General features: G+C 45.5%; 1 protein-coding gene across 4 annotated transcripts in view; it reads left to right on the forward strand.

Moving 5' to 3' along the window:
• The first annotated feature begins 220 nt into the window (after window positions 1-220).
• Window positions 221-22,698, forward strand: part of ITGB1BP2 (integrin subunit beta 1 binding protein 2) — a 30,004-nt gene continuing 7,526 nt past the window's right edge. The window contains exons 1-11 of one of the 4 annotated variants that reach the window (XM_002720100.5): window positions 221-509; window positions 732-781; window positions 865-921; window positions 1,002-1,147; window positions 1,797-1,891; window positions 2,003-2,061; window positions 2,197-2,267; window positions 2,387-2,486; window positions 2,744-2,857; window positions 3,075-3,137; window positions 3,484-3,889. In XM_002720100.5, the coding sequence (XP_002720146.1) occupies window positions 446-509; window positions 732-781; window positions 865-921; window positions 1,002-1,147; window positions 1,797-1,891; window positions 2,003-2,061; window positions 2,197-2,267; window positions 2,387-2,486; window positions 2,744-2,857; window positions 3,075-3,137; window positions 3,484-3,711 (1,047 nt within the window). In that variant the 5' untranslated portion in view covers window positions 221-445 and the 3' untranslated portion in view covers window positions 3,712-3,889. Of the gene's footprint in view, window positions 510-731; window positions 782-864; window positions 922-1,001; window positions 1,148-1,796; window positions 1,892-2,002; window positions 2,062-2,196; window positions 2,268-2,386; window positions 2,487-2,743; window positions 2,858-3,074; window positions 3,138-3,483; window positions 3,890-22,698 lie in introns of those variants that run through there. The other 3 variants (XM_051827201.2, XM_051827200.2, XM_051827202.2) reach the window with 3 other exon arrangements.

Below are 22,698 nucleotides of genomic sequence, written 5' to 3' on the forward strand. Positions count from 1 at the left end.
GCTCTTGGCACTACATGGATATATGACAGGAAAACTTTGAAAGAAGAAATTGAGCTGGAGGGCTTGGCATGCCTTCATTGAGCTATGGGAGGGGTCTCAATTGGTATTCATTTCTGAGCAGCTGCCTGTATGTCAGAGGCTTGGAATTGGCAACGTCTAAAAAGGTCTCAGCTGTGGTTGCTGACCTCACCCAAGTTCCAAAGCCCTACTGTGCCTGATCCTTTTTTCCTGAGCCTCAGGGCTAAAATGCTCCTGAGCTCTTTCCTATTGGCTGGGAAGACCAATTGAAGTTCCCTTTCCCATGTTAGGAGGTGTACGCCTCCTGAACTAAAGATAGAAACAGCTGGCTCTTCCAGGCAGCTAAAAGCCTCCAGACTAAGAGGTGTTCCCCACTCGGCAGCCAGACTCCTTGAAATACCCTTTCACCAATTCTACCAACGCCTCCATGTCTCTACTCTGCCATAACAAAGGCTGTGGGCAACACTTTGACCCCAATACCAACCTTCCTGGTGAGTAAATAATCCTGACCCGGCCAGGGGCTTTGGGTGAGCTTTAAAGGGTGGTCAACTGTGGGGCAGTCTTTAAAGGAGCAAGGAAAGATATCATGTAAGTAGTATGACCTTTGTCAGTTTTTACATTATATGAAAAGAAGCCATAAACAGTCTGGGGAAGAAGAAATAATTAGTTGGTAGTTAAGTTGTCTTCCCTGTTCCTTTTACTAATACCCACAGATTCCTGTTGCCATCACCCTGGGGTCCCAATCTTCCATGATGCACTTAAGGTGAGGAATAGGTGAGGGGAAACAGCAAGCACATTCCCAAAGGAAATGTACCCAGGAATTGATCTGGGTCTTGTCTTTATTAGGGTTGGTCCTGCTGCCGAAAGCGAACAGTAGATTTCTCTGAGTTCTTAAACATCAAGGTAAATCCTTTGCTTCCGTGTGTTCTCTGTCCCCAACAGGAGGATTCTATTTCTAACCCTTATCTCCTTATCTATACTAGGGCTGTACTATGGGACCACACTGTGCTGAGAAGCTTCCTGAGGCCCCTCAACCTGAAGGCCCTGCTACAAGCAGTTCACTTCAGGAGCAAAAACCTCTGAATACAATTCCAAAGTCAGCAGAGACTTTGCGCCGGGAGAGGCCCAAGTAAAGAGGGAGAGGCCCCTGGGTTTTTCCTGCATTTGTGCAGCTTCCTAGGAGTAACTACTAGATCATTAAGGGTTGGGAACTAGAGATCAGAGATGGGAGATGGGTCAGGCATAAGGATTTGGATGGTCTATATTGTGCTCTAAGGTGGTATGAGGATGATGGGGTAGATATCTTGAGTTAAAAGAGTAGATGGACCTCACAAATATATAATTAGTATATCACACAGGAGGGGTTGTTGAGAATAACTTGGGTTGGTTGGTTCTTTCTAGAAAAGAGCTGTAAAGTAGATCAAGAAAAGTAGTATTGGTAGTCAGGAGGCTGCAGGGAATAATTTTGTGGGAATAATAGGAGCAACAGAAGAAAGTTGTATTAGGTCCACAATTAGGTAAAGAAGAGGACATGATAATGCTCTGCTTAAATTTAGAGCAACTGAGTAGATGAGCAAGAGAAGCCCTAGGGATTGCTTCCGGGTTCAGGGATTTGGGATGTACACAGAGATGAAAGTTGGCAATGGTGTTGCTGCTCAACTTCTCCAACCACGCCTCAGTCACCAGACTTCTTAGACTCCATTAGCACAAGTTGGAGTGTTGAAGTTGGCAACCATGGTTAATGGGTCAGAAGTAAATCACCTACCCATAACTCCTAGGTCAGAGTTGCCTCCGAAGCTGCTGCCGCTAAATATATCCCAAGCCCTGGAAATGGCATTAGAACAAAAGGAACTAGACCAAGAACCTGGGGCAGGTAGGTGTGTCCTTAGTAGGACAGGCCTCTCAGACTGGAATTCAGTGCAAGTGCCAATTGGGAAGGGGTAGTGAATAGGCTTCTGACTCTCTTGCCCTTGCCCTTGCCCAGGACTTGACAGTACTCTGATCCGGACTGGTTCCAGCTGCCAGAACCCAGGATGTGATGCTGTGAGTGAGAGTTGTTGAGTTCAAGCATGTGACTGAGAGATGCTATACCTAAGGAAGAGTGGGTATAGCTAGGAGGCTGAGTGGGAGATAACTTAGAAAGACCTGATTCTTTTCCTGATCCTCCTTTATCCTTAGGTTTACCAAGGCCCTGAGAGTGATGCTACTCCATGTACCTACCACCCAGGAGCGCCTCGATTCCATGAGGGGTGAGGGAGGGGATTGGGTGGACTGTGTGGCAGGTTTCTGCCAATGCTGATCATAAGACAGGAGTGGGAGCTTGTCAGGGGGGCAAAGGGAATTTAGTTGGATTATCTTCCTACCTTAGGATGAAGTCTTGGAGTTGTTGTGGCATCCAGACCCTGGATTTTGGGGCATTCCTGGCACAGCCAGGATGCAGAGTTGGTAGACATGATTGGGGGAAGCAGGTAAGGCTAAATTTTGCTGAAGTCTTGATTATAACCCTGTCTCAGAAACTCCTCCTTGTACCTCATGGCCAAGCTCCCTATCTTCTTAATGTGGACTGAATAAGATTCTGCTCCCAGTTCCTCCTACATCCCAGAGGCTTTGCAGTATGAAGGAGAGTTAATCTTTCTGAGACTCTTATGTTTTCTGTACACACATAAGAACTCCCCTTGAGTAAAGAGTTTCTTTTTACTATCCACATTTTATATCCTTTCTTTAGCTGCCAACATCTTGCCGTCACGATTGGCACCAGACAGATTCCTTAGTTGTGGTGACTGTATATGGCCAGATTCCACTTCCTGCATTCAACTGGGTGAAAGCCAGTCAAACTGAGGTGAGGAATGATCTTACACTGGATGGGAGGCTAGTGAATTGGATAATACATTGCAGTCGTACAGAGTTGCTGTGTGCAGTTTGCCTGTAGGTTCCTTAGTTTCCTGAGAAGAGAAAGCTGTTAGTTCAGGGTTATGTGCCTGACCCATAGATCATATTTCTGGTTCTGTCATAATGACTCAGTATTAGTTACTACTCATGTAATTCTCTTCTCTCAGCTTCATGTCAACATTGTTTTTGATGGCAACCGTGTGTTCCAAACACAGATGAAGCTCTGGGGGGTAAGTGAAGAGAAGGGGTCAAAGGAGAGGGAGGCAAATGGGGTGAAGGAAGAGCCCAGACTGGAATTAAATGGAGGGTACCTTGAGGGAAGGAGTTGTAGTGGGAAAATGGAGATTTTTCTCTTCATTTGCTTTCATGTTCTCTCCCTCTTCCCCTCTATCACACTCGTCTCTTCTCTCATTTCTTTCTACTCTGTCTACCTTATCATATTGACTTATTCCTTCCCTTTTTTCCACCTTTAAAAAATTTTTCTCTCTCATTCATCACCACTTCATCCCAACCCTACTCCCTTTGATTTCCTCATTCTCTTTCTTCCGTGTTGTTCCATCTTTCCCTCTTCCTCAGGTCATAAACGTGGAGCAGAGCTCTGTCTCTTTGATGCCATCTCGAGTTGAAATCTCCCTGGTCAAGGCTGACCCAGGATGCTGGGCCCAGCTGGAGCACCCTGATGCACTAGCTGAGAAGGCTAGGGCAGGAGTTGTATTAGAGATGGATGAGGAAGATTCTGAGGATTCAGATGATGATCTGAGCTGGACAGAGGAGGAGGAAGAGGAGGAAGCAATGGGAGAATAGTGACATGAGACAGTTGAATGTCTAGATAGGACCTCAGCGACTCTCATAGAATCTCAGAGACCACGGTACACCTGGCCATGGGGTGTCATTGAGCAGCAGAAGGCTAAAGGAGGGGAGAACAAAACTGTTCAAACCGTGCTGTTTTGCCCTTAAATAAATCTTGTATTCTACAACTTCACATAGTGTCATTCTCTCACCTCACTAAGACCCTATTCATTCTCCCAATGTCTGTGTGCATTTGACACATGTGTGAAAACAGGCACATGTACACTGAATCTGTTACTTACCACCACTAGATAGTCACTGAGTACTTCCTATGTGCCCAGTTTTGTGTTAGGGGATTTAGCTATATCTGAGAAACAGGACTTACTCATTCTTCTCAAGAAAATGACAGTCTGATAAATCAAGACTAAGCTACATAAAATAATAATAAACATTATCAGGTAGTTTAACTGAGTGCAAACTTGTACAGTAGATTCTACAAGTTGTAGGAGATGAAAGAATGGAGGAGAGCTTAATGTAGATTGTGGTAAAAAGGTCAAGGCTCTGAAATAGTAAGTTTGTTTTTCTACGACTTTATGAAGATACAATTCACTTACATAATTCATTAATTTATAGTGTTAAATTCGGTGTTATTTTTAGTATACTCAGAGTTATGCAATTACAGTCAATTTTAGGACACTGTTATCACTCCACAAACCTTGTATCCACTGACATTTATTTTGAGTTTCTTCCCAAATACACAGCCCTAGGCAACCACTAATTTACTTTTTGCCTTTATGAATGAGTCTACTCTGCACATTTCACATAAATGTAATCATACAATAAGTGGTCTTTCATGTCTGGCTTCTTTCACTTACCATGATTTTTTTAAAAATATTTGTTTGAAAGGCAGAGTTACAGAGAGGCAGAGGCAGAGAGAGGTCTTCCATCTGCTGGTTCACTTCCCAAATGGTCGCAAGGGCCGGAGCTGGGCTGATCTGAAGTCAGGAGCCAGGAGTTTCTTAGGTGTCTTCCATGTGGGTACAGATGCCCAGGGACTTGTGCCATCTTCTATTGCTTTTCTAGGCCATAGCAGAGAGCTGGATCAGAGTGGAGCAGCCTGGACTCAAACCAGCACCCATATAGGATGCTGGCACTGTAGGTGGTGGCTTTACCTGCTATACCACAGCACTGGCCCCTTATAATGTTTTTAAGGTTCATCTATATTGTAGCGTTTATCAACACTTCATTTCTTATTATAGCCAAATAATATTCCATTATGTGGATGTATCATATTTTCTTCATCAGTTGAGGGACATTTGAGTTATTCCCACTTTTTGCCCATTATGAGTAATTCTGTAAACATCTGTGTACAAGTTTTTGAGCATGTTTTAGTTCCTCTTGGGTAGGTCTCTAGGAGTGTAAATTTGCATCAAATGGTTAACTTTAATCTTATGGGAAACTGTCAGACTGTTTTCAAAATATGCTGCACCTGTAAGAGGGTTCCAATTTCTCCATATCCTCACCAGTACTTGTTATATGTTGTCTGGCCATCCTAGTAGGTGTGAAGTAGTATTTCAAAGTGGGTTTGATTTGTATTTCCCCAGTGGTCAATGATGTTGAACACTTTTACATGTGATTATTGGCTGTTTGCGTGTCTTATTTGGAGAAATGTGTGGTCAAGTCCTTTGCCATTTTGTTAATTGGGTAACTTGTCTTTATTGTAGAGTCATAAATGTTCTTTGTTTTCTGGAGACAAGTCCCTTTTCGGATATATGGTTTGCAAATATCTCCTCCCATTTTGTAGTTTGTCTTTCTACTTCCTTTGTGGTATCCTTTGACACAAAAATTTAGTTTTGATGAAATCCAGTGTATCTTTTCTTTGGTTGCTTGTGCTTTTGATATCATATCCAAGAAACCACCACCTAAAACAATGGTTGTGAAGATTTGCCGCTATGTTTTCTTCCAAGAATGTTGAAGTTATACCCCTTATATTTAGGTTGGTTTAATTTTTTAATTTAGTGTGAAGTAAGAGGGCCAACTTTATGCTTTTGTGTTCACATCCACTTGTTCCAGTACTGTTTGTTGCAGAGACTATTCTTTCCCCCATTGAATTATCTTGGCACCTTAGTTGAAAATTAATCAACCATAAATGTGAAGGTTAAGAAGCACATTTTGAATGGACATTTGGAGAATAAGAAACTTAGGTATGGAAGAGTAGGGAGAACCAAACTCTAGGGTAGAAGGTGTTGTTTTGTGTTTTATTTTAAATCCCAAAAGTAATACAATGTCACTGTAAAAAAAAAAAATCTCAATGTCAAAATATATAGAGTGAAAAAATGTTTCTCTTCAGCTTATCTTGAAGCTTAGTCTCTTTGCTGATTATGACCATTGCTGGGGTCGGCGCTGTGGCTCACTTGGTTAATCCTCCGCATGCGGTGCCAGCATCCCATATGGGCGCTGGGTGCTAGTCCCGATTGCTCCTCTTCCAGTCCAGCTCTCTGCTGTGGGCCGGGAGGGTAGTGGAGGATGGCCCAAGTGCTTGGGCCCTGCACCTGCATGGGAGACCAGGAGGAAGCACCTGGCTCCTGGCTTTGGATCAGCGCAGCGCCGGCCGTAGTGGCCATTTGGGGAGTGAACCAATGGAAGGAAGACCTTTCTCTCTGTCTCTTTCTCTCACTGTCTATAACTCTACCTGTCAAAAAAATAAATAAATAAAGGCTCGTTCAAAATAAACTTGGATATATTTTAAAAAAATAACCATTGCTAATAGAGGGAATGTTTAAGGGAAAGGATGAGAGTTAGTGGAGTGTGGCTAGATTGAGAGGACACTAAAATTCTAGATAAACAATTTTGAATATGATTTAAAAGACAGGTAAAAAGGCATTGTGGGGGCTGGTATTGTGGTACCTCATGTTAAGCTGCTTTTATGATGCCAACATCCCATATCAGTGCCAGTTCAAGTGTCACTGCTCTGCCATTTGATCTAGCATTCCTGCTAATGTGCCTGGGAAGGCAGCAGATGATGGTCTAAGTGCTTGGGCCCCTCCTACCCATGTAGGAAACCAGGATGGAGTTCCTTGTTCCTGGCTTTGGCCTGACCCAGGCTTGGATGCTGAGACTGTTTGGAGAGTGAACCAGCAGATGGAAGATCTTTGTCTCACCCCCTCCCCTTATTCTGCCTTTCAGATAAATAAGTCTTAAATTTAAAAAGGCTTTGCAGTTCACCCTGCATGTCCACAGGATCTGCATCTGTAGATTCAACTAGTCATGGATCAGAAAATATTTGGAAAAAAATTGTGTTTGTAGTAATGATTTTTTTTTAAAAAACACTGGTTTTCTTTTTTTTTTTTAAAGATTTATTTATTTATTTGAAAGTCAGAGTTATACAGAGAGAGAAGGAGAGGCAGAGAGAACAAGAGTGATCTTCCATCCACTGGTTCACTCTCCAATTGGCCGCAATGGCCAGAGCTGTGCTGATCCGAAGCCAGGAGCGAGGAGCTTCTTCTGGGTCTCCCACACCGGTACAGAAGCCCAAGGATTTGGCCCATCCTCCACTGCTCTCCCAGGCCACAGCAGAGAGCTGGATCGGAAGAGGAGCAGCCGGGACTCGAACTGGTGCCCTCATGGGATGCCGGCACTGCAGGCAGAGGCTCCACCCGCTAGGCCACAGCGCCGGCCCCATTTTGTAGTAATGATATACGGAATTTCTTGTCACTACTCCCTAAACAATATAGTATGACAAATATTTATACAACATTTACATTGTATTAGGTATAAGTAATCTAGTGATGATTTAAAGTACACAAGAGGATGTATATGTGTGATATGCAAATGCAGTGCTTTTTTGTTTTTGAAGATTTATTTATATAAAAGGGTGAGTATGAGAGAGAGACAGAGAGGTATCTTTCATCACTGGTTCATTCCCCAAATGGCTGCAATTGTCAAGGCTGGGCCAGGCCGAAGCCAGGAGTCTAGAACTCCTTCTGGGTTTCCCATGTGGGTAGCAGGGGCCCAAATATTTGGGCTATTTTCTGCAGCTTTCCAAGACATGTTAGCAGGGAGGTCGATAGGAAGTAGAGCATCCAGGACTCAACCAGTGCTCAAAAGGGATGCTGGCCTTACAGATGGCATCTTAATCCCCTGCACCACAATTCCAGCCCCTGGTTCATTCCTCAAATGGCTGCAACAGCCAGGGCTGGACCAGGCTGAAGCCAGGAGTCAGGAGCTTCATCCAGATCTCATGTGGATGCAGGGGCCCAAGCACTTGGACCATCTTGTGCTGCCTTCCCAGGTACAGTAGCAAGAAGCTGGATTGGAAGCAGAGCAGCTGGGACTTAAACTAGGATTCCAATTTGGGACTCCAGTCTCACAAGTAGATGCTTAACCCACTGTGTCACAATGCCAGCCCCAGAAATACAGCGCTTAAATTTTTTTCTATTTATTTATTTATGGCAGAGAGAGAGAAAGATGCAATAGCCAGGGTTGAGTTAGGCTGAAGCAAGGAGCCTGGAACTTCATCCAGATATTCCAGTTAGGTGGCAGGGACCCAAGTACTCCAGCCATCATTGGCTGCCTCCCAGAGTGTACAATTAGCAGGAAGCTGGGGTTGGAAGGGGAGCCGGGACTGCAACACAGTCACTGTGTCTGACGTGGAGTGTGAGCATTCCAAGTGGCACCTGAACCACCCTGCCAAACATTCACCCCATTAGTGCACTATTTTGTATGAGACTTGAGCATCTACAGATTTTGGTATCTGCAGGAGGTCCTGGAACCAATCCCTGTAGATCCTGAAGGATGACTACATAGGCCTTTTTTAAAAATTTGAAACACAAAGAGAGAAAGGGGGCAGGCAGACAGAGACACTCCCCAAATGCCTGCAATAGCCAGGGCTGGGCCAGGCCAAAGTCAGGAGCCAGAAACTCCATCTGGGTCTCCCACATGGGTGGCAGAACCCAATTATTTCATCACCTGCTGCCTCCCAGTATGTATATTAGCAGGCAATGGGAATGGATCAGAGCCAAGACCTGAACCCAGCTCACATGGGATGCCAGCACTGCAGGCAGTGGCTTTACCTGCTATACCATAGTGCTGGCCCCAACCTACCTTTTATACTTCTCATTTCTTATCTACTATATTTTGTGTTTTATCTACCCATACCTTTCTGGAAACCTTATACTATTTTTTTGTAAAGATTTATTTATTTGAAGGGCAGAGTTACACTGAGAGATTTATCCTCTGGTTCACTCCCAAACGGCCCCAGTGGCTAGGGCTGGGCCAGGCTGAAGCCACGAGCCTGGAATTCCATTTAGGTCTCCCACATGGGTGGTGGGGCCCCAAGCACTTGGGCCATCTTCTGCTGCTTTTCTAGGAGGATTATCTGGGAGCTGGATTAGAAGTGGGACAGCTGGGACTTGAACTAGCTCTCATGGGATACCAGCGTTGCAGGCAGTAGCTTAACCTCTGAAACTGATGTGCTACAATGCCCACCCCAAACCTTATGCTATTATCTCTTTTTTTCTCCTATTTATTCCCAGTCATTGGAATGTTTTCATTTAAACTTGCCCAAGTTTTTCCAGTTTTACAAAAGCAGTTTCATTGAGTTCACATCTCTCTCCAACTACCACTTAACTCCTTTCTCTTTGATAGTCAAATTTAATTTTTTTAATCTTTTAAATAAGATTCACCATCTTTTATTTACATAATTATGATATACATTAAGTGGTCCTATCCAATTAAATCTTTTTTTTTTTTTTTGACAGGCAGAGTGGACAGTGAGAGAGACAGAGAGAAAGGTCTTCCTTTGCCGTTGGTTCACCCTCCAATGGCCGCCATGGCCGGCGCGCTGCGGCCGGCGCACCGTGCTGATCTGATGGCAGGAGCCAGGAGCCAGGTGCTTTTCCTGGTCTCCCATGGGGTGCAAGGCCCAAGCACCTGGGCCATCCTCCACTGCACTCCCTGGCCACAGCAGAGGGCTGGCCTGGAAGAGGGGCAACCGGGACAGAATCCGGCGCCCCGACCGGGACTAGAACCGGGTGTGCCGGCGCCGCTAGGCGGAGGATTAGCCTAGTGAGCCGCGGCGCCGGCTCTATCCAATTAAATCTAATTCACTTCTTATAATTCAAAACCAGCTATACAGCTATTAAAACAATGGGCAATTTGCAAATTAAAGCCACAGTTCTTTTTTAAAAAAAAAATTTAATTATTTATTTGAAAGGCAGAGATACAGATGTGTGAGGCAGAGACAGAGTGAGAGAGAGAGGTTTTCCATCTACTGGTTCATTCCCCAACTGACCGCAATGGCTGGAGCTGGGCCAATCTGAAGCCAGGAGCCAGGAATTTCTTCTGGGTCTCCCTTGTGGGTACAGGTGCCCAAGGACTTGGGCCATCCTCTACTGCTTTCCCAGGCCATAGCTGAGAATTGGATCAGAAATGGAGCAGCTGGGACTTGAACCGGCACCTGTATGGGATGCTGGTATGGGAAGGGGCGACTTTACCCACTATGCTGGTATGGGGGTGCCGGCCTCCAATAGCCAAACTTCTTGAAACAGCTGTTTTCCCATTTTCTTCTTCCTACACCTTCTACAACACACTTAACTGGCTTTAATCTTAATCTTTGATGATAAAGTGACTGTTGACCATCAAGTCACTAAATTTGATGTATGATTTTAGTCCTCATCTTACTTGAACAGTTTTTAAAAGATTTTACTTATTTGAAAGGCAGAGTGACAGAAGGGGATGACTGAGAGAGAGATCTTAAGTCTGCTGGTTTACTCCCCAAATGGCCACAATGACCAGGGCAGCGCCATGCTGAAGCCAGGAGCCTGGAATTCCATCCAGGTCTCCAACATGGGTGGCAGGGGCCCAAGCACTTGGGTCATTTGCTGCTTTCCCAGGTGCATTATGGAGCAAGGATCAGAAGTGGAGCTGCTGAGACTCTAACTGGCACTCTGGTATGGGATGTTGGTGTCACAGACAGTGGCTTACCTGGCTGTGCCACAAACTTACCTGACCCCTTATGCAAAATTTGATACTCACGATCATTTCCTCTTTGAAATACTTTTATACATCAACTTCTGTGTCCCATCATCCTCTTTGGCATTGTACTTCTCTGGTCATTTCTTTGAAATTCCTTTACTGGCTCCTGCAGGCCAGTTTGTGATGAAGTTCCTCAGGATTCAGTCCTAGGCTCGCTCTTTTCTAGACGCTCTCAATTATGCCTATGACTTCAAATACCACCCACATGCAGATGACTCACACATTTTTATCCCTAAGCCATATCTGTGCTCTGAGGTCCTGATCTAGTAAGGATTTTGTAAGTGTTGGCTATTTTCACTACTGCTACTATTTTTCGCAAAAGCTTTTACTTCAATCTATTTAGAATGTTGGAAGGGTGTGTGTTTGGAGGTGGGGACATATCTCTTACCAATTTTGTAAGATTGCAATAACAAAATAGACAATTAGTTTTTGCTACCCTATCAGATGATAACATTTACTACAGCGTTGCATCAGCTTCAGAATGAAAGATTGCATTCACCTGCTGAGGGAGTACAGTATCTCATATAGAATAGCACTGTGTTAGATGCTTCTACTCAAAATTTTTTTTAATATTTATTTTATTTATTTGAAAGGCAGAGATTACAGAAAGGGGGGAGGGGGAGAGAGAGAGAGAACAAGCAAGTGAGCTTCCATCCACTGGTTTACTCCCCAAATGGACGCAATGGCCAAGGCAGGGCCAGGCTGATGCCAGGAGTTTCATCCAAGCCTTCCACATGAGTGCAGGGGCCCAAGGACTTGGGCCACATTCTTCTGCTTTCCCAGGCACATTGACAGGGAGCTGGACCGCAAGTGGACCAACTGGAACTCAATCTGCCCATATAGGACGCCGGCATTGAAGGCAGTGGCTTAACCTGTTATGCCACAACACCAGCGCCTATTCACATTATTTTACTTAATCTTCACATCTACTTTACAAAGTAGATAATATTATTTCAACTTATTACAGATGAGGAAACCAAGATTCAAAGAAGAAAATAACAGGGCCAGCCCTGTAGCGTAGCAGCTAAACCTGCTGCCTGTAGTGCCAGCATCCTGTATGGGTGCTGGTTCGAGTCTTGGCTGCTCCACTTCTGATCCAGCTCCTAGGATCAGAATGTGCCTGGAAAAGCAGTGGAGGATATCCCAAGCCCTTGGGCCCCTGCACCCATGTGGGAGACCCAGAAGAAGCTCCTGGCTTTGGCTTGGCCCAGCCCCAGTTGCTGCAGCCATTTAGGGAGTCAACCAGAAGATACAAGACCTCTCTCTCTCTCTCTAACTCTGCCTTTCAAATAAAATAAATAAATCTTTTTCAGAAAAGGAAATAGCTTGCTTGAGGTTACATAGCTACTAATTAAAACATCAATCATTGGGAAGTCATTGTTACAGCTCTCCATAACTTTAGAGCCCTGCAGGGATCTTAGAAGAAGAGATTGACATCACACCCCTCCAGCCCAGCCCAGCCCAGCAGACTCCTTTTTCACAAGCTTCACTGGGGACCAGGGAGGGCTTTGGTTGATCAGTGATATTTTACACGGATACAAGGCTTTTCCAACAAGCTACATCTCTCTCTTTTTTTTTTTTGACAGAGTTAGAGACAGAGAAAGGTCTTTCTTCCGTTAGTTCACCCCCCAAATGGCCACTATGGCCGGTGCACTGCGCCGATCTGAAGCTAGGAGCCAGGTGCTTCCTCCTGGCCTCCCATGCGGGTACAGGGCCCAAGCACTTGGGCCATCCTCCACTACCTTCCCGGGCCACAGCAGAGAGCTGGACTGGAAGAGGAGCAACCAGGACAGAATCCGGCGCCCCAACCAGGACTAGAACCCGGGGTGCTGGCACCGCAGGCGGAGGATTAGCCAAGTGAGCCGTGGTGCCGGCCCAAGCTACATCTCTCATCACCTGATCTCTAACCTCAGTGGGACCCCAGGTACACCCTGTCTCACTTCATCCACATCAAATAATTATGTCCCTGTTACACTCCACACTTCATGGGCAGCGACTTCAGTGTTTCTGGCATGGGAACCCCTGCCTTCACTGTCCTCCCTTCCTCCCCTACCCCGCACACCCCTTTCTGCTCCCAAAGTCCCTGAACAGTGCTAGAGGGAGAACCAGGCAGACAAATATAAATGCATGCAGTCCAGTTTCGACTTGGCCCTTGCAGCTGCTCAGCAACCTCTTTATTTGTCTCATACATTCCCTGGCACTCTCCCACAGGGGCTGCTCCAGACTGTCCTCTTCTTAAATTCCAGCTCCTGTTTCACTCCTTCAGACTAATACGCACTTTCATCCCATGCTCGAGAATTCAGTGTCATTCTTTTTAAAGTTTTTTTTATTCCAGAAACCTTTTTTAAAATTTTTTTATGGATATTTTATGACTTGTACAAAAATAAGCAGAATAGCATAATGACTCCCCATCTATGAAACATTCAGTTTCAAGTAGTATCAACTCTAGGGCTGCCTTATTTCACATGTATTCCCATCTACTTCCTCCTTCCCATGTTATCTTGGAAAATATCACAGGCATTATGTCATTCCATTCCTAAATCTCTTGGTGTATCATTAAAAGGTAAGGATCCTTTGAAAAAAAAATCCTAATTGTAATACCAGTAGCACACATAAAAGAAGTAATTCCTTGATATAATTGAGTCAATATTTAAATATAAAAAAATTATACAGCTTTTTTTGGAATTAGTATTCAGATAAAGTACACATATTTTCATTGGTGGGATATGTATTGCATGTCACTTTTAAACTAAAATTTGTCCTTCGTTCCCACCCACCCCGCCCCACCCCCGGCTTTGGGATTTTATTTTTTTTGTTTTTCAGTAGAGTTTCATGCAGTCTGGGTTTTGCTGATTACATCTTTGTTGCATAGTTTAACATGTTCCCTTGACCTCTGTATGTTGTATAGATTCATAAAATCAATAACATCTTTACAGTACATCTTTTCTATTCAGTGTTCTGTTTTTAATGGTGTGAGGAAATTGTCCTTGTGACCAAGGAAATAGAAGATGTCTGATTTGGAGAGTGACTCAGGAAGGAGCTGGGACCTCTTTAGCAGGGCTGAAACAGATGGTTGGGGTCAAAGCTCAATAAATAGAAACGGAGGTCCAGGAGAGATAGGATGGATGGGTGAGGGGCCACGTGGTGTCAGATTTCCACTCAACTGGTATGTAGAGCAGGACTGGCAGGAAAATAACCAGGATGAAGTCAGAACTGCAAAAGGAGAAGGAACAGTTGGGATTAGTTCACAGGATTACTTGGCTCACTATACCCTTTTTTCTGAGTAGATCTTATTCATTCTCACTTCTGTATCCTTGCCCAGGATGTTTCTTCTAGCTGAAATATCATCTCTTTCCACCTATCCAAGCCCTGCTTTACCAATGAGTGCAAGTTCCCCTTTTCCATATTTTTGCTTATGGTCATAAAATATCTCTAGAAGGATAAATAAGAGACAAATAACATCGATGGCTTTTTCAGGAAGGGAACTGGAGGGCTAGAGGACTTAGCTGAAGGGGAGAAAGATGTTACTGATTTGTTGCATGAGGAATAGTTAATTTGATGAAACTCTCTAATATGAAATCTTTGCAAGTAGAAGGAGGAAGACTGGAATTTTTAGTTTGAGGAGAAAGAGGACAGTCTGGAGCAGCCCCTGTGGGAGAGTGCCAGGGAATGTATGAGACAAATAAAGAGGTTGCTGAGCAGCTGCAAGGGCCAAGTCGAAACTGGACTGCATGCATTTATATTTGTCTGCCTGGTTCTCCCTCTAGCACTGTTCAGGGACTTTGGGAGCAGAAAGGGGTGTGCGGGGTAGGGGAGGAAGGGAGGACAGTGAAGGCAGGGGTTCCCATGCCAGAAACACTGAAGTCGCTGCCCATGAAGTGTGGAGTGTAACAGGGACATAATTATTTGATGTGGATGAAGTGAGACAGGGTGTACCTGGGGTCCCACTGAGGTTAGAGATCAGGTGATGAGAGATGTAGCTTTTGCAAAAGCCTTATATCCATGTAAAATATCACTGATCAACCAAAGGCCTCCCTGGTCCCCAGTGAAGCTTGTCAAAGAGAGTCTGCTAGGCTGGGCTGGAGGGGTGTGATGTCAAACTCTTCTTCTTCTTCTTTTTTTTTTTTTTCGACAGGCAGAGTGGACAGTGAGAGAGAGAGAGAGAGAGAGAGACAGAGAGAAAGGTCTTCCTTTACCGTTGCTTCACCCTCCAATGGCCGAGTGGGCCGCAGCCGGCGCACCACACTGATCCGAAGCTAGGGACCAGGTGCTTCTCCTGGTCTCCCATGTGGTGCAGGGCCCAAGGACCTGGGCCATCCTCCACTGCACTCCCGGGCCACACCGGAGAGCTGCACTGGAAGAGGGGCAACCAGGACAGAACCCGGCTCCCCACCCGGACTAGAACCCGGGGTGCAGGCACCGCAGGCGGAGGATTAGCCAAGTGAGCCGCGGCACCAGCCCAGGTTTTTTTTTTTTTTTTTAAGATTTATTTGAAAGTCAGAGTTACACAGAGAGAGAGAGGTCTTCCACCCGCTGGTTCACTCCCCAACTGGCTGCAAAGCCAGAGCTGTGCTGATATGAAGCCAGGAGCCGGGTGCTTCTTCTGGGTCTCCCAAGTGGGTACAGGGGCCTAAGGACTTGGGCCATCTTCTACTGCTTTCCCAGGCCATAGCAGAGAGCTGGATCAGAAGTAGAGCAGCCAGGTCTTGGACCGGTGCCCATATGGGGTGCTGGCACTGCAGGTGGTAGTTTTACCCATTCTGCCACAGTGCCAGCCCTGTGACTGAGATTTTAAACAGGTAGATTTCTCATGAAAACTGGAGTTCCTGCAAAATACATGGTGAGAGTAACAAAGAAAATTAAAGAAGCTACTATTGGGCCTTTACTAGGATCCAGACACAATAATATATATATATAAAATATATGTGTATAATTTATAATATATATATACAATTTATAATATATATGTGACAGGTGTGTGTTATTGAAAATGCTGCATGGATTTCAAAAATTTTTACAACAAAATAGATATATTTACTCATTATTCAAAGATTTATTTAAAAGGTTTTTATTTACTTGAAAGGCAGAATTGCAGAGAGAGAGGGAGAGACAGAGAGAGATCTTCCATCTGTTAGTTTACTCCCCAAATTGTCACTACGGATTACGAATGGAGCTTTACTGATCTGAAGCCAGGATCCAGGAGCTTCTTCTGGGTTTCCCATGTAGACACAGGGGCCCAAGCACTTGGGCCATCTTCCACTGCTTTCTCAGGCCATCAGCAGGGAGCTGTAGTGGAAGTAGAGCACCTGGGCTGGCGCCACGGCTCACTTGGCTAATCCTCTGCCTGCGGCGCCGGCACACTGGGTTCTAGTCCCATTCAGGGCGCCGGATTCTGTCCTGGTTGCTCCTCTTCCAGTCCAGCTCTCTGCTGTGGCCCAGGAAGGCAGTGGAGGATGGCCCAAGTGCTTGGGCCCTGCACCCGCATGGGAGACCAGGAGGAAGCACCTGGCTCCTGGCTTCAGATCGGTGCAGTGCACCGGCCATAGTGGCCATTTGGGGGGTGAAGCAACAGAAGGAAGACCTTTCTCTCTATCTCTCTCTCACTGTCTAACTCTGCCTGTCCAAAAATAAAAAAATAAAGGAAGTAGAGCACCTGGAATTGGAGCTGGTGCCCATATGGGATGCAGGCGCTACAGATGGCAGCTTAACCTGCTATGCCACAGTGGCAGCCCTACTATTTGTTTATTTAAAATTCAGAGTTAGAGAGAGAGGGAGACACAGAGAGATCCTTTATCCACTAGTTTACTCCCCAAATGGCTGCAGTGGCCAGGGCTGAGCCAGGTCAGAGTCAAGAGCCAGGAGCTTCATTGGCTTCTACCACATGTGTGGCTGGAACCCAAGCATTTAGGCCATCTTCCGCTGCTTTCCTAGGTGCTTTAGCAGAGAGCAGGATCTGAAAATGGAGGAGCCAAGACTCAAACTGGCACTCGTATGGGATGCTGGCCCACAGGCGGCGGCCTAACCTACTGAACCACAACACTGTCCCTCAAAACAGACTTTTTTTTTTTTGACAGGCAGAGTGGACAGTGAGAGAGAGAGAGAGAAAAGTCTTCCCTTTTCCATTGGTTCACCCCGCAATGGCCGCTATGGCCGGTGCACTGTGGTCAGCGCACCGCGCTGATCCGAAGCCAGGAGCCAGGTGCTTCTCCTGGTCTCCCATGCGGGTGCAGGGCCCAAGGACCTGGGCCATTCTCCACTGCAATCCTGGGCCACAGCAGAGAGCTGGACTGGAAGAGGAGCAACCAGGACAGAATCCGGTGCCCTGACTAGGACTAGAACCCAGTGTGCTGGCGCCGCAGGTAGAGGATTAGCCTGTTGAGCCACAGCGCCAGCCTAAAACAAACATTTTAAAATTCTGCTTTACCATGAACTTTTTGAAGTATTCTTGTATATTCTGTCTCTTCTCTATATATACATAAATATTTTCTCATTTAACTCTCACAAAAATGTATTTAAAAAGAAGCACTATTATTTTTTTAAAGCTGTACCATCTTTTTTTTTTTTAAAAGATCTATTTATTTATTTGAAAAGAAGGGATACAGAGAGGCAGAGAGAGAAGAGAGGTCTTCCATCCACTAGTTCACTTCCCAAATGGCCACAATGGCTGGAGCTTGGCCCGACCAAGGCCAGGAGCCAGAAGATTCTTCTGAGTCTCCCACGCTGTTGCAGGGGCCCAAGCACTTGGGCCATCTTTTACTGTGTTCCCAGGCCATAGCAGAGAGCTGGATCAGAAGTCGAGCAGCTGGGACTCAAATCAGCACCCATATGGGATGCCAGGACTGCAGGCAGTGGCTTTACCTGCTACACCACAGCGCTGGCCCCAGCACTATTGTTTTTTTTAATAGATGAGAAAACTGAGGTTTAGGAGAGTTATAATTTTCCCTGTGTCACACAACTAGCAAGTGTTAGATGGTTATTTTTTCAGTTTATCTGTTACGAAATTGGAGATACATTCTCACCATATAGAGTTGAGAGCTTTTGATGAATAAAAGGTTGAATCGGGTGGAAGAGAAGCTTGGAGGCAGTGAAATTAAAGATAATTGCAATCATTCAGGGAAGAAAGATGAGACCCCTGACTAAGTGGGTATGGTATTAAGAATGCAGGACTGTAGTGGGTTTAAGAGATAGCTCCATAGGTAGTACTGAAAATAATTTAGCAGGGGCCGGTGCAGTAGGTTAATCCTCTACCTGCGGTTTTGGCATCCCATATGGGTGCTGGTTCATGTCCCAGCTGCTCCTCTTCTGATTCAGCTCTCTGCTATGGCCTGGGAAAGCAGTGTAAGATGGCCCAAGTCCTTGGGCCCCTGTACCCACATGGGAGGCCCGGGTGAAGCTCCAGGCTCCTGGCTTCGGATCGGCACAACTCTGGCCATTGCAGCCAACTGGGGAGTGAACCAGCGGATGGAAGACCTCTCTTTCTCTCTCTGCCTCTCCTCTCTGTGTAACTCTGACTTTCAAATAAATAAATCTTAAAAAAAAAAGAAGTGAAGCAGCCAGAACTTGAACCAGTGTCCCAGGTGGCACCTCAATCATCTTCACCACAATGACAGCCACTCTCTGTTTCATTGGAAAATAAAATAATTTCTAATTTTTTTTAAAAAACCCCTCCTCTCTGAATGGCCTTTCTTGACCATTCCCTCTAAATTGGCACCTACTGTCCCAGTCACTGTCACATTACACTGTTTGATTTTTGCCATAGGCCTTATCAACTAAAGTTTGCTTACATGAGAAGCAATAACATAATTTTTAAGAGGATGAACTTTTTTTAAAGATTTATTTATTTACTTGAAAGGGAGAGAAACCAAGTGAGAAACAAATCTTCCATCCACTGATTCTCTTCCCAAATGGCCTCAACAGCCAGGGTGAGCCAAGCCAAAGTCAGGAGCCTGGAACTCCGCCTGGGTTTCCTATGAACGTGGCAGATGCCCAAGCACTTGGACCATCTTCTGCTGCTCTCTTAAGTGCATTAACAGGGAGCTGGATCAGAAGTACAACAGCTGGGACTCAAACTGGTACTCATGGGATGCCAGCATTGCAGGTATTGGCTTAATCCACTTTACCACAACACCGGCTTCAAGGACAAACTACCATATTAGGTTCTTGCATTCAAATCTTGTCTCTGCCGGTGTTGTGGCATAGTAGGTTAAGCCGCTACCTGCAACACCAGCATTCCATATGGGCACTGGTTCAAGATCTGGCTGTTCTACTTTGGATTTCTTTGCTAATATGCCTGGGAAAGTACTAGAAGATGGCCCAAGTGCTGGGGCCTCTGCACGCATGTGGGAGAACTAGAAGAATCTCCTGACTCCAGCCTGGCACAGCCCTGGTCATTGTGGCCATTTGGAGAGTGAACCAGCAGATGAAAAGTCCCTCTCTTCCCTCTCTGTAACTCTGTCTTTCAAATAAAAATAAAATCTTTTCTTTTCCACTTACCCAATATGACTACTACTTAAGCACTATATGTATGCTTCAGTTTCCCCAACTGTAAAATGCTCTTATAGGTGGGGCCAGCGTTGTGGCACAGCAGATTAAGCCACTGCTTGCAGTGCTATCATCCCATGTCAGACTCCAGTCCAGGTCCTGACTATTATGTTTCTGATCAAGCTTCCTACTAATGTACCTGGGAAGGCAGTGTAAGATGGTGCAAGTTAGGTCCCTGTTAGTCATGTGGAAGACCAGGGTGGAGTTACTGGCCCCTGGCCTCAGCTTGGCCCAGAACTGGCTGCTACAGCCATTTGGAGTTGTGAACCAGTAGATGGAAGATATCTCTGTCTTTCTTGGTTTTGGTCTCTCTGCTTTTCAAATAAATATATAAATCTTTGAAAAAAAAAGAAAACCTTAGATTTGATTTTTTTCTTTATTTGTTTAAGATTTATTTTTAAAAAATATTTATTTATTTGGGGCCAGCGCCATGGCTCACTTGGTTAATCCTCTGCCTGTGACGCCTGCATCCCATACAGGCGCCGGGTTCTAGTCCCAGTTGCTCCTCTTCTAGTCCAGCTCTCTGCTGTGGCCTGGGAAAGCAGTGGAGGATGGCCCAAGTGCTTGGTTCCCTGCACCTGCATGAGAGACCAGGAGGAAGCACCTGGCTCCTGGCTTCAGATAGGCGCAGTGCCAGCTGTGGCAGCCGTTTGGGGAGGGAACCAATGGAAGGAAGACCTTTCTCTCTGTTTCTCTCTCGCTGTCTATAACTCTACCTGTCAAATAAAAAAATATTTATTTGAAAGTCAGAGTTACACACACATAGAAGGAGAGGCAGAGAGAGAGGGGGGGGGGTCTTTCATCCACTGGCCCACCCCCTAGTCAGCCACAGCAGTTGGAGCTGTGCCAATCTGAAGCCAGGAGCCAAGAGCTTCCTCCGGGTCTCCCATTCGGGGGGATGGGGACCCAAGGACTTGGGCCATCTTCTACCGCCCTCCCAGGCCATAGCAGAGAGCTGGATCAGAAGTGGAGCAGTCAGGACTCTAACCGGCGCCTATGTGGGATACTGGCACTGCAGGCAGCGGCTTCACCTGCTGTACCACAGCGCCAGCCCCTGTTTATTTGTTTTTAAAGATTTATTTATGTATCAGAGAGGCAGAGAGGGAGAGAGAGATATCTTCCATCTTCTGGTTCACTCCCCAAATGGCTGCAATGGCCAGAGCTGGGCCAATCTGAAGCTAGGAGCCTAGAGCTTTTGGGTCTCCCATGCAGGTGCATAGGCCCAAGCACTTGGCCATTTTCTGCTTTCCCAGGCCATAGCAGAGAGCTGGATCAGAAGTGGAGCAGCTGGGTCTCGAACCAGCACCCATATGGGATGTCAGAACTGCAGGCGATGGTTTTACCCGCTATGCCCACAAGTGCCATCCCCACCCTTTATTTATTTGAAAGAGTTGCAGAGAGAGAGAGAGCTTCCATTCTCAGGTTCATTCCCCAGATGGCTGCAATGGCCAGGGCTGGGCTAGGCCAAAGCCAGGAGCCAAGAGCTTCTTCTGGGTCTCCCACATTGGTGGCAGGGGCCATTAGCAGAAAGCGGGATCAGAAGTAGAGCAGCCAGGACTTGAAATGGCATGCCCATATGGGATGTCAGCATTGCAAGTGGTGGCTTTATTCACTATGCCGCAACACCAGCCTGGTGATTTTTTTCTGATGGGGGTAACATATAAGTTGACTCTAAGACTTCAAGCTGAAGTCACAAGTTAGAGGACTAATATTTTTAACAAAAGTAGGAAAACCATGAATGAGAACTATTATTATTTGACTACTGTTCTTTTTAGAGATTTACTTATTTATCTGAAGGGAAGAGACACAGGTAAACACACACACACACACACACACACACACACATATATATACATACATATATATACATACATACATACATACACCATCTGCTGGTTCACTCCCTAAAGGGCCACAATAGCCAGGTCTGGACCAGGTCAAAGCCAAGAACCTTGAAGCTCCATCAGCATCTCCCATGTGAGTGGCAGGGGCCCAAGCACTTGGACTGTCACCTGCTGCTTTCCCAGGCACTTTAGGAATGACGCCATTGCAGGCAGAAGCTTAGTTCATTGCCCCATGCTGGATCCTTGAATATTATTTTGATGATGAATTTTATTTTAGACTTAAGTTTAAAATTATGACAAAACATGAGTTGAACTGCTAGCAGGTAGTTAATTGTAAATACAAATTAGAAGAAAGTCAGCATTAAAGATAGGTTTGTGTATCATCTCCATCAATGTGATACTCTAGTATTTGACATTTTTTAAACATTTATTTGAGAGAGACAGGGAGGGAGAGACAGAGATTTTCCATCCATTGATTTATTCCCGAAGTGGCTGTAATGACTGGGGATGGGCCAGGCTAAAGCCAGTTGGCCTGGAACTCCATTCAGTCTCTCAGGGGGATGGCAGGGACCCAAGTACTTGGGCCATCTTCTGCTGCCTTCCTAGGCATGATAGCAGGGAGCTGGATCAGAAGTGGGGCAGAAATCAGTGCTCATATGGGAATACCATCACTGCAGGTGGCAGCTTACCCTGCCACAACACCAGCCCTGATGTATGACATGTAGAGAGATAAAAAAAAGTAAGTCTTAGCAGATTCCTGTCTATATATGGACAAGTTTTGGAATCATTCTATAGTTTTTTTTTTTTAAGATTTATTTATTTATTTTTTGAAAGGCAGTTACAGAGGCTCAATAGGCTAATCCTCCGCCTTGCGGCGCCGGCACACTGGGTTCTAGTTCTGGTTGGGGCGCCGGATTCTGTCCCGGTTGCCCCTCTTCCAGGCCAGCTCTCTGCTATGGCCCGGGAGTGCAGTGGAGGATGGCCCAGGTCCCTGGGCTCTGCACCCGCATGAGAGACCAGGAGAAGCACCTGGCTCCTGGCTTCGGATCAGCGCAATGCACCGGCCGCAGTGCGCCGGGCGTGGCGGCCATTGGAGGGTGAACCAACGGCAAAGGAAGACCTTTCTCTCTGTCTCTCTCTCACTGTCCACTCTGCCTGTCCAAAAAAAAAAAAAAAAAAAAAGAAAGAAAGAAAGGCAGTTTCAGAGAGGAAGAGGCAGACAGAGAAATCACATTAGCAGGGAGCTGGATTGAAAGTGGAGCAGCCGAGACTTGAACCAGTACTCCAAAACAGGATGTTGGTGTCGCAAGCAGCAGCTTAACCCACTGTGGACAGTGCCAGCCCCAACAGTGTTATTTAGTAATGTGTGTGATCATTAAATCTATCACTTTCTATTTCTTGGAAGATATTTCCCTGTCAATATGTGTAGATCTTTGAGATTCTTCTACAGCATAATACTTTTATTGTATGGATATGGAAATAATTTATATAATTATCCCCTATTGATGGGCACTTGGGTTGTTTCCAATTTTTTTGTTTATTACAAATTATGCAGTAATGAAATTCATCTTTGGGCATTTCT

The sequence above is a fragment of the Oryctolagus cuniculus genome, chromosome X, assembly GCF_964237555.1.
Source record: "Oryctolagus cuniculus chromosome X, mOryCun1.1, whole genome shotgun sequence".
In the NCBI taxonomy this organism is placed as follows: domain Eukaryota; kingdom Metazoa; phylum Chordata; class Mammalia; order Lagomorpha; family Leporidae; genus Oryctolagus; species Oryctolagus cuniculus.